Below are 12,328 nucleotides of genomic sequence, written 5' to 3' on the forward strand. Positions count from 1 at the left end.
TCTTTGTGTGGTTACTATGGCGACACAGCCAACACGAGGCAGACAAACACTTCAGCATCGTCTGAAGTAGAGCTCAAGTGAAGCGTTCGAGTAATCACATCGGAACACAGTGAGTGCAAGGTTAGATAGGGTGTATGCTTGCACATTTGTTAATATGCTTTTAAAACAATAAAGCTAACACATTCACGGTTTAGTAAAACACTCCTGCCTGTCTTGACAGCTCTCTGATCAGTTTTTCAACTTGCAGTTTTTTTCATGGCCTAAGTGTTCAGCACAGTCCAGAGAGCTGTGAAGCCCGAGGGTGGAGTGAGGGAAGGTAACGGGTGTCTGGATAGGCAGGGAAGGGGGCATAAAAGGGAGATGCATACCTTTGCAGTGTGTCACACGTCGCATCCCTTGTAAAGGTCACAGAGAAAGACACAAGTACCAGGTGAGGGGTATCATGGTTTCCTCACTTCCTGGTCTGTCATAACATGTGAGCGCATGGTCCGACTCCTGTGTTCATCAGTATAACTTGTATGCTGCGTGACGGCGTCCCAAAAAGTCAGTATCATTGTACACACTGACTGCTTATTCGAATTAAAAATATGCATTGGCTGACGAGTATACTAAATTAACATTATTAACTAACAGTCTGCAATTGACAATGATAGAATTTGCTCTGAAACTGAGCTGTTTTTACATTGAACACACAGTAACTTTGTCAAATTACCATTTACAACAAACAAAGCAAGGAAACATCTGCAACCTTCCTACTTTTCTAATGGCTTTAATATATTTTTTTCATAAATTAAAACGCCTTTATTATATTTTGTTTATAGTTAATTTCTACGGAGACCCACTGCGTACCAGGGTAGAAAAAATATTTTTCATAGCTAATCTTTACCCACAGTTTCATAATCTGTATCCACAGTTTACTAAACTGTACCCAAAATTGTAATCTGTATTTACAGTTTAGTAATCTGTACTCACCATTTACTAATCTGTACCCACAATTTGGTCATCTGTATCCACAGTCTAATAATCTGTATCCACAGTCTAGTAATCTGTATCCACAGTATATAACGGAGACACCCCCACCCCTGGGTACCAGGGTAGAAAAAAAAAATTAATAGCTAATCTGCACCCACAGTTTAGTAATCTAAAATCAGTTTACTAATCTGTATACACAGTTTAGTAATCTGTACCCACACTTTAGTAATTTGTACCCACAGTTTACTAAACTGCACCAACAAATTACTAATCTGTACCCCCAGATTACTAAATTGCTCCCACAATTTAGTAATATGTATCCAGTTTAGTAATCTGTACCCTCAAATTAGTCATCTATACTCACAGTTTACTAATCTGGACCCAGTTCCCGAAACTGTACCCGCAGTTCACTAAACTGTACCCACAGATTACTCATCTGTAACCACAGTTTCATAATATGTATCCACAGTTTACTAAACTGTACCCAAAATTGTAATCTGTACTCACAGTTTTGTAATCCGTATTTACAATTTACTAATCTGTACCCACAATTTGGTCATCTGTACCCACAGTCTAGTAATATGTATCCACAGTATATTACAAAGACACCCCCACCCCTGGGTACCAGGGTAGAAAAAATATTTTTAATAGCTAATCTGCACCCACAGTTTAGTAATTTATATCCACAGTTTACTAAACTGTACCAACAAATTACTAATCTGTACCCCCAGAATACTAAATTGCTCCCACAGTTTAGTAATCTGTATCCAGTTTAGTAATCTGTACCCTCAAATTAGTAATCTATACTCACAGTTTACCAATCTGTATCCAGTTCCCGAAACTGTACCCGCAGTTCACTAAACTGTACCCACAGATTACTAATCTGTACCCACAGTTTCATAATCTGTATCCACAGTTTACTAAACTGTACCCAAAACTGTAATCTGTACTCACAGTTTAGTAATCTGTACTCACAGTTTAGTAATCTGTACTCAAAATTTACTAATCTGTACCCACAATTTGGTCATCTGTACACACAGTCTAGTAATCTGTATCCACAGTATATTACGGAGACACCCCCACCCCTGGGTACCAGGGTAGGAAAAAAAATATTTTTAATAGCTAATCCGCACCCACAGTTCAGTAATCTAAAGTCACAGTTTACTAATTTGTATACACAGTTTAGTAATCTGTACCCCCAGTTTAGTAATTTGTATCCACAGTTTACTAAACTGTACCCACAGTTTGATAATCTGTACCCAGTCTAGTAATCTGTAACCCGTTTACTACGGCGCCCCCCCCCCGGGTACCACGGTAGAAAAAAATATTTTTCATAGCTAATCTGTACCCACAATTCACTAAACCATACCCACAGATTACTAACCTAGTAATCTGCACTCACAGTTTTGTAATCTGCACCCAGTTTACTAATCTGTACCCACACTTGACAAAACTGTACCCAAACTTCACTAAACTGTACCCACATATTTCTGATCTATACCCACATGTTACTAAACTGTACCCACAGTTTGGTAATCTGTATTCAGTTTACTGATCTATACCCACAGTTCCCTAAACTGCACCCATATTTCACTAAACTGTACCCACATATTTCTAATCTGTACCCACATGTTACTGAACTGTACCCACATATTTCTAATCTGTACCCATATGTTACTAAACTGTACCCAATGTTTGGTAATCTGTACCCACAGTTTAGTAATCTGCACTCAATTTACTAATCTATACCCACAGTTCCCTAAACTGCACCCACAGTTCACTAAACTGCACCCACAGTTCACTAAACTGTACCCACAGATTACTAAACTGTACCCAAAGTTTAGTAATATGTACCCACAGTTTATTAAACTGTACCCACAGTTTAGTAATCTGTACTCACAGTTTTGTAATCTGCACCCTGTTTACTAATCTGTACCCACACTTGACAAAACTGTACCCAAACTTCAATAAACTGTACCCACATATTTCTAACCTGTACCCACATGTCACTAAACTGTACCCACAGTTTGGTAATTGTATTCAGTTTACTGATCTATACCCACAGTTCCCTAAACTGCACCCATACTTCACTAAACTATACCCACATATTTCTAATCTGTACCCACGTGTTACTAAACTGTACCCGATGTTTGGCAATCTGTACCCACAGTTTAGTAATATGTACTCAGTTTACTAATCTATACCCACAGTTCCCTAAACTGCACCCACAGTTCACTAAACTGTGCCCACAGATTTCTAATCTGTGCCTACAGTTTAGTAATCTGTACCCAGTGGGTACAGTTTAGTAATCTGTGGGCACAGATAAGTGATCAGCCTATATACAGTTTAGATGAAGTGTGGGTACAGTTCTTCTGCCCTGGCAAAAAAAAATAAATCTACTAAATTTAAACTTTCTCATAATTAACTAAAAAAACAAAAAACAAAAACAAAATGAGATTCATTTTTACGAGATGTTTTACATAAGCATTCCACTTAAAAAAAAAACAACAACAACAACCATATATCTAAATCAAAAAGGCCCTTAGGGAGAAACGTTTGCACAATTCTGGTCTCGTGGGTTTTTTGCTACTTTTGAAGTGTATCATAGTTTTTTTGTCCTCAAGAAAAGCATTGCAAGACTACAGGACGTTTTTTAATGGAAAACATTGTTTAACCAAACAATGCAGAAAATGTGCATCAAAAAGAAAAGAAGGATGAAAATGGGACAAATTAATGAAGTATGACGATGGCAAGAAAAAAAAGACTGAATAATACAATGTGTGCATTTGAATAAGAATGTGTAAAAGTCATCATCGGATTGTGTTGGGATATTATGAAGTAGCAAAGTCATAAGAATACTCCACTTACCCGCATTGAAGACTGGGTCCCGCTGCTTGCTGCAAAGTAAGCAAGCAAACAGTCAATCAGCATGTTCCCTGCACACCTTTGCCATGGACTTCTTGTTGATTTAGATGAAGGTTACAGTAGTAAAGAGAGTTCGCTCATACGTCAGAGACATTTGTTACCTGTCACTTCTTTTGCCGCTGGAATTGCTGCCTGTGGACCCAGCGCGAGTTCGGTTGCCCTTGGAGTCACCAGAATCTTTCCGCGTGAGAGACCCTACATGCTCGTTGGAGTTGGCTCTCCTCACCGTGCTGAAGGGGATGACAGATGGAGAGCGAGGAGAGGGGTTAAAATTTGGTCAGTGGCATACATACGTCAAAAGAAATATGACTTTAAAAAATATATATAGTGTATTGTTGCTTGGATTGGGCAATTTTAAGATCGAGATCAAAGATTCAAAAAATTAGAAAGTTGATCTCGGTGCTCAGAAGTGACATATTTAATGGGCCGGCAATGGTAGCGACGCAAATTGACTGTAGTTTGTCAGATAGCTAACAGTCCCTAAAAAATAGTCCAATTTGATGCGTAATATTAGGAGATTAAAGTTGTAATATTATGAGAATTTAGTCATACATTGTAATATTAAAGTATTAAAATTAGAGTCGATCTGGTCCGATCACGTCATTTTCAAAGTATCGGAATCGGAAAAAAAATATCAGACATGCCTTTTTTAATATATATATATATATATATATATATTTTTTTTTTTTTTAATTAAATCGTTTTCTAATTGTATTTAACGTTGCAGACAAAATGTCTTACACTCATCCAGCCAGAGTCTTTAGTTTTGGCTTAAAGTGGGGCTGTCAAATTTATCGCGTCAACCACGGTAATATCATTAAAATATTTAACGCAATTAACACATGCGCTGCACTACCCACTCACGCAAAGTCGCGTTCAATCTATAATGGCACCGTATTACGTATTCATAGCACAAAAAGGCAACGTAAAATGAGTAGAGAGACTTTTGGCAGTCTATGAAACCTTTTTTTAATTGGCTAAAGCCTTACAATCCCTCGCTCAACGATCCTACGAGAAATATCGTGGGAAGCAATGTGGGGAAGAAAGGTAGTAGTTGATCTTTTTCTTAACACACAATTTTATTTCCCAACGCTGAGAAGATATATCAATTGGTATCATTACGCACAGTCATGGTTGCACTTCCCATCATGCATTTGAGCAGTAGTTAAATGGCTGAATTACCATTTACTGAAAGCTCATAAAAATCCACTAGATGGTAATATTTAGTCACAATATACGAAGTCACATTTATCCTTTAAGAATTACAAGTCTTTCTATCCGTGGATCCCTCTCACAGAAAGAATGTTAATAATGTAAATGCCATCTTGAGGATTTATTGTCATAATAAACAAATACAGTACTTATATGTTGAATGTATGTATTCGTCCGAGTTTTATTCATTTTTTTCTTAATGCATTGCCAAAATGTATATGATCGGGAAAAATTATCGGGAATGATTGGAATTGAATCGGGAGCAAAAAAAAAAAGTAATCGGATCGGGAAATATCGGGATCGGCAGATACTCAAACTAAAACGATCGGGAGCAAAAAAACCTGATCGGAACAACCCTACTCGAAGCAGCAAAATTTAATTTGAATATTATTTTCAAATCGAATACTCGAGTTATTCGATTAATCGTTGCAGCCCTACATTACATAGTACATTATGAAAATAATGTGATTTTCTTTTTTTTTTTCTTTTTTCTTTTTTTGCCAGATCAGCTAGCTCTATGTGTGGATCAATTTTGGATCAAGTTAGAAGTTAAAGAACCTTACATTCATTTAAAGTGCCTGTGACACGAAAAAGCATGTTTATTTCATAATACACGGGGTATTTTATGCTCCTGAATGAAATGGACTGCTTGTGTGTGGAAGCGATCGCTATATTTATTTAGTTTTTTGAATCCCGCGCCATGAAAATGAGTGACATCCGGCAACAGTCTCGAGTTGAGAAAGAGGGCGCTGGGAAGGAGTCCTCTTCACTATACAGCTGTACTGTTGTATGAGAAGGACTAAGGATTCAGCTGATGTTGCGGATTAATACGTTTATTTTTCGTATTGCGCCAGCCAAACAGCTGCAGAAAAATCTTGCTGTTGGAGGGAGAGGCATGTGCGCCTTTTTGGGGTTTCAAAAGGTTCCCATTCACCGGTGAATATTGGCCAAAACAAGCCCTACTACTGTGGGACCATGGGACTTACGAGGAAGTGAGTAAACATCGTGTTTTGTATTATGTCAAATACTGGGATCATTTTAATATGTAGGTGGCTTGCATTTTGTGGCTGACATGCTCCTTGTCCGCTTGGCCGACGACCGACGGCTTGTCGCCCCCCCCACCCCCCCTCCCCCCGCCGGGAGAGCACTATACTCGGCTTATTCCCCTCTTCACGTGCCTGGCGTTCTGTCAAATTTTCCGACCGATCAGAAATTGCAACTTTGAGATAAAAAATAGCCGCGAATGCAGCGATTACAAAGTAAACACTACAAACTTTCTTTAAATAAAGGACTACTTAAGTTTGATCATGGATGGGCATATAAAAAGCTCTCCTCATACACATTAGCTACACATCTTAGCTGCACAACAACTGCAGCTGCTCGCCTATGATTCTCTCTGGCCGTTTACAACTTTGCCGTGTAGCCAAGCATTATTTTGCCATATTTGTGTTGACCATTTGGCAGCTACACGCTCCTCCGACGTCGGCCGGTTTGTTCAGGCGTCATTGTCCAGCCGCTTCCCCGGCGAGCTCTCCTGTCCGTAGTAGCAGGGGAACAAGCAGTAAATTGCTGTCCGCCGGGCGGTTTGCCGATCGGCGAAGACAATTGACAACCCGGTCGTCATGTGAATTGTCCGGGCTAGTTATGTGTGATTTTTCCGCTTCGAAGACTTTGAAACATCACTCGGTTCCGGTTAGCGTGTCGTCTAGCTGTCACGCCTCTTGGTTTGTTTACATTCTCCCAAGCCGGGGAAGGGAAATGACATAAGCCCGATTTAGGTGGCATAAAATATCGTTCGGGAGGTGCGACAGTAAAGGTGAAGTCGACAGCTTTGACCATTATGGAGTCATTTTGCCATGTCCTCTTGAATAACTGCATTTTTATTATTTCATGCTAAATTGTTGTATATAGTCGAATCGTCTCAAAATCTGATTCTAATTCACATTATAATCCTATTTAAGACTTTTTTAATCCTGTCGTACGCACTTTAAATCTGCTGCTGTCTTTTTCTCAAAAATATCATTTTTTTCATATTGGACAGCTATACAGCATATCCTCATATATAGTACAACAATATCACTGGTGCAAATGGTGGACAAATAACAGCCTTGGTTTCATTAGTTGGCTATTTGACTCCCCTGTGGATGGCCGCCCACCAGTTAAACCTGATCAATTGGGTCGCTTGACAGCCAAGCCTGTTCAACACAATCAAAAGGCTCAATCAGCAGTCCACTGGCCGGTCGGCCCGGTCAGCCACCTAATCCGCGCTATTTCCATTCAAAAGCGGTCAGTCCTTTTGATTTGGTTGCTACTGAGCAGAATTAAAAAGATGAAGAGAAGCTTGTGTCTGCTGCATTACCCAGGGGCGAATCACAGTAATCGCATGCTGGCATTATTTGAGTAATGTTGTTTATGCATCAGAGCAACCATATTATGACACTGATTACATATGAATATTAGCGGAGCATTAAACATGTAAATGAAAAATTAGCCGGTGAAGAACATTCTTAGAATGAGTGGAGTTTTATCACATCATAGCGGTTAGGCGAGGAACACGGTGGCACGCTCACCTGAGCAACGGAGAAAGAATTCTGGTTGGCAGAGACAAAGGAGACAAACTGCACATCTTATTATAAGGGGACAACATGCAAATTGGATGCATGACATTTAGGAAGTCACAGGATATGATAAATGATGAGGAATGGGAAAGTAAACCACTGAGAATTAAAACTCACAATTCCACATTTGTAATAATTAAAGATCTTGTCTGGTGAATCTTATCCCAACGAGAGACAATTGTGAGCCACTGAAGCGTAGCTGGAGTTTGGAAATTAGAATTAACGATCTTCCTCCAAGCAAAGATATTTGGCATTCCCTAGAAAAAAATTCTATAGGCTGTGAAACTTTCAAAATTGAAATCTGATTGCTCGTCGATTGAAAGTCAATCAAGCATAGTGGAATGCAGAGGCGGGGCTAGTGGACAGGCAAGCCAGGCAGTTGCTCGGGCCCTCGAGGGCTGCCAAAATGCACTCCACAGAAACAACAGGAATTGTCCATTTGAAATGAGCCCCTTGTGGGACTCCACCCCATCTATTATTTGATGAAAAGTGAAACGTAAGTGTGTAATTGTATTTTATTAGACGTTATTTACACACCCATGTGAAGTTGGCCCCCTATCAGACACAAATTTATATAAAATGATGTCAACCGCTTGTGCTACATTTATGCCTGTTTGTGCTGTAAAACGTTTTGTTTGCGCTATCAATTTTGAGATATTTACAATTCTTTTATAGATCAATCTGAAGTCAAGCATCCTTCTTTTTTATTAAAATTGGATTAAAATAGTGTAAATTAGGCATGTGCTGGTATGATAATCTGATGGCATGATAACCTTAAACTAAAATACCACGGTTTCACGGGATTGCAATTACAGTTCTAAAATGTGTTATCTGGGTCAAAAAAAACCAACAACAACAATAATTTTTTTTTTTTTGAAAACATATTAGCAAATTGGAACATAAGTGTAATGTTAAGTTAAAAAAATATATTTATATATACATATATATATATATATATATATATATATATATATATACAGTGGTACCTCTACATACGATCGCTTCGACACACGAACTTTTCGACATCCGACGTAAAATTTGACTTGCCATTTGTTTCTACATCCGACGACATGCTCGAAATACGACGACAATGGCAGCACCGCAGACGAATGCACTGCGGATTTTCTTGTGTGACAAATCAACACTGGTTTCAGAAGAGGTTGGTACAGGTGGTGAAACAAGGAAAAAGTTGACGCTTACCTTCTAAATGAAGATGCAAATGACAGAAAAATATGAGCGTAGGGTGGGCATCCGTGAAATGGCTCAACAATACAGCTCCACGGTCCTCCTCCGACCATCGTTCGCCAGTCTTTATAAGTTAAACTGACAATTCTTATTGTGGTAACATCTCCAGAGAAATCGCCAACTTCGCCACGTTTTTATCATTTATTTCACAACTTATTCAAAACAAAAACACCTTCTGTCTGCCGCAATTGACGGTGTTCTCAAGAAAACATTCAAAGTGAAAGTGAAACTCAAGCTCACCGGTCTGTCTCTGGCACATCAGCCCCGCGGTGCGTTCAGGGTCAGCAAAAAACGTCCGCCACATTAGAACCCGATTCGTTACATTAATACAGGAATTATTATTATTATTATTATTATTCCGATTTTGATTTATAATTTATTTGTTTTGCTATGTGTAATTGCCATTTGTAATAGTACCAGCAGTATATTTTAAGGATTTAGTGAAGGTTTTTGGGCTGTGGAACGAATTAATGGAATTATAATGTATTCCTATGGGAAAATCCTGCTCGACATACGACCATTTCGACTTGCAAACAAGGTCCTGGAACGGATTAACTTCGTACGTAGAGGTACCACTGTATATATATATTCAAAATGCATTTAAAAGAAATGCAGGTGAGCCTAAACCCAGAGCCACAGCTAAACCTTATTACCATCAGAAAAAAAAAATGTGAATAATTTTCCATAAAAAGCACGCGTGTATGACTCGTATAATGTTTACATGATATACACACTCTTTCTCAACACAGACAGTTGCCAGAGAGAAAAACACACATGTTTTACCACCGCTAGACACACTAAACACGCTGGAGTTAACTCCCGTAGCTGGAAACTTTCATTTAATGCCTCACTCGAGTCGGAAAAACACGAAAAAATCGGATTTGTGCATTAACACTGAACCTAGCTTCAGACTAAAACGAAAATTAAAAAGGCTGCCAAAAGCAACAGTGCTCTGGACTGTTGAGCCGAAATACTACTCTTCCACCCTCTTGGTCTCTTCTGAAAAAAGACCTAACGAGTAGAGATGTCCCGATCGATCGGGATGCCGATCACGTCATTTTCAAAGTATCGGAATCGGCAAAAAAATATCTGACATGCCTTTTTTTAATATATATATATTTTTTAATCAAATCGTTTTCTAATTGTATTTAACGTTACAGACATAATATGTTACACTCCTCCAGAGTCTTTAGTTTTGGCTTAAAGTAGGGTTATCAAATTTATCCCGATAATGATAAAAAATTTTAATCGAGTTAATTACTGCTCAAAAATTAATTAATCGTAATTAATCGCAATTAATCGCAGATCAAACCATCCATAAAATATGCCATATTTTTCTGTAAATTATTTTTGGAATGGAAAGATAAGACCGAGATGGATATATACATTCAACATACGGTGCATAAGTACTGTATTTCTTTATTTTAACAATAAATCAACAAGATGGCATTACCATTATTAACATTCTGTTAAAGCGATCCATGGATAGAAAGACTTGTAGGTCTTAAAAGATAAATAAAAACAATAAATAAAATATATAAATAAATAAAATATATAAATATTTATAAAAATTTATAGAAAATAAATAAAAGATAATAACTAGTACAAGTTATAGAAATTTTATATTAAATGGATGCTGAAGCCTATAAAATCAGTCGCACCCAAGCGCCAGCAGAGGGCGGCAAAACACAACAAGTACACCTTTCACTTTGCTGTACTTTTAATATGTTTGAGTGGGGCATTTGTGCGTTAATTGCGTCTAATATTTTAACGGGATTAATTTAAAAAATTAATTACCGCTCGTTAACGCGTTCATTTTGACAGCCCTAGTTAAAATATTTAATGCAATTAATGCACGCGCTGCACGACCCACTCACGCATTGTCGCGCTCAATCTGTAATGGCGCCGTTTTACCTATATAGAGAGCTAAAAGGCAGCGTAAAATGAGTAGAGTGAATTTTGGAAGCCTTTGGAGCCTTTTTACAATTAGCTAAAGCCTTACAATCCCTCTCCCTACGATTAGAAATATTGTGGGAGGCAATGTGGGGAAGCAAGGTAGTAATTGATCTTTTTCTTAACACCCTATGTTATTTCCCAACGCAGAGAAGATGTATCAATTGGTAGCACTACGCACAGTAATGCTTCCACTTCCTATCATGCACTAGGGCATGGCTACAGTATCATTTATTGAAAGCTCAACAAATACACTAGACGGCAATATTGAGTCACAATATATAAAGTCACATTTGTCCTTTAAAAATTACAAGTCTTTCTATCCGTGGATCCCTATCACAGAAAGAATGTTACGAATGTAAATGCCATCTTGAGGATTTATTGTCATAATAAACAAATACAGTACTTATGTACTGTATGTTGAATGTATATATTTGTCCGAGTTTTATTCATTTTTTTCTTAAAGCATTGCCAAAATGTATATGATCGGGAAAAATTATCGGGAATGATTGGAATTGAATCGGGAGCAAAAAAAAAAAAGCAATCGGATCGAGAAATATCGGATCGGCAGATACTCAAACTAAAACGATCGGATCGGGAGCAAAAAAAAAAACATGATCGGAACAACCCTACTAACAAGCATTATTCATTCATTACTCCAAATTGTAACACTTCATAAAACCTCGAAAATTTGCACCGAAACACAATCCAAAATACAAATTTTGCTAGGAATTGATAGAAGCAAAGAGCAATCAAAACCCAACTGACCTTGGTAAGCTCTAATACGGTAAGGGGAAAAAAATTGAAGTGGCTTCTCTGTCAAAATCAAATAGATTCAATATATTTCAAAGATCCTATATTTGATTTGGTTACTTAATAAAAGTGCAAAGAGGGAGAAAATAGCAAAAGGTTAGCTCTTTTGGGACTGGTCACTGCTGTATGCTGAGGTTTATCTTATTATGGAAATGACATCCAGGGCAGGGATGTTCCCCTGATAACATTTACACCATTACGCACGAACACACACACACATTTTATGAACCCAGTTAAATGCCAGTGGCTTTGCTTGACAAAGCGATAGATTCGAAGATGGATGGGAGGAATTACCGGACATGACGAGACCTTTAAATGACAAGTAGAACACGGTGGAAAAGTAGCTTGTCTACAGTTAAATTCACTATCACAGTTCCCCACTGAATTTGATTAATATCATTTTTCATTTTCTCACCTCCTGGTTGATGCTGCGCTGGTGTCCTTCCTTGACCCGGATCCAGAAGGCGAGGGCAAAGTACCGCCGGCTTTCTTTGGTAGGATAGTCCCGTTGTTAACTGAGGGTCTTATTGGTAGGGTGGCGATCATTGGTCGGGCTAGCATGCAAATGAGAAGCAAAAGAACATTAGAAA

The 12,328-nt window shown here is 38.2% G+C and overlaps 2 protein-coding genes across 8 annotated transcripts in view; both read right to left on the bottom strand.

Moving 5' to 3' along the window:
• The window catches only part of evla (Enah/Vasp-like a), a 228,790-nt gene that overhangs the window by 131,233 nt on the left and 85,229 nt on the right, over nucleotides 1-12,328 (bottom strand). The window lies entirely within an intron of this gene.
• eml1 (EMAP like 1) overlaps nucleotides 1-12,328 on the bottom strand; it is a 135,314-nt gene that overhangs the window by 39,021 nt on the left and 83,965 nt on the right. For 4 of the 7 annotated variants that reach the window (XM_057859979.1, XM_057859977.1, XM_057859976.1 and 1 more), the window contains 4 exons: nucleotides 12,154-12,292; nucleotides 3,999-4,127; nucleotides 3,841-3,869; nucleotides 369-395 (listed from right to left, as the gene is read on the bottom strand). In XM_057859979.1, coding sequence (XP_057715962.1) covers nucleotides 369-395; nucleotides 3,841-3,869; nucleotides 3,999-4,127; nucleotides 12,154-12,292 — 324 coding nt within the window. Of the gene's footprint in view, nucleotides 1-368; nucleotides 396-3,840; nucleotides 3,870-3,998; nucleotides 4,128-7,679; nucleotides 7,728-12,153; nucleotides 12,293-12,328 lie in introns of all 7 variants that reach the window. The other 3 variants (XM_057859978.1, XM_057859981.1, XM_057859982.1) reach the window with 2 other exon arrangements.

The sequence above is a fragment of the Corythoichthys intestinalis genome, chromosome 15 (genome assembly GCF_030265065.1).
Source record: "Corythoichthys intestinalis isolate RoL2023-P3 chromosome 15, ASM3026506v1, whole genome shotgun sequence".
NCBI lineage: Eukaryota > Metazoa > Chordata > Actinopteri > Syngnathiformes > Syngnathidae > Corythoichthys > Corythoichthys intestinalis.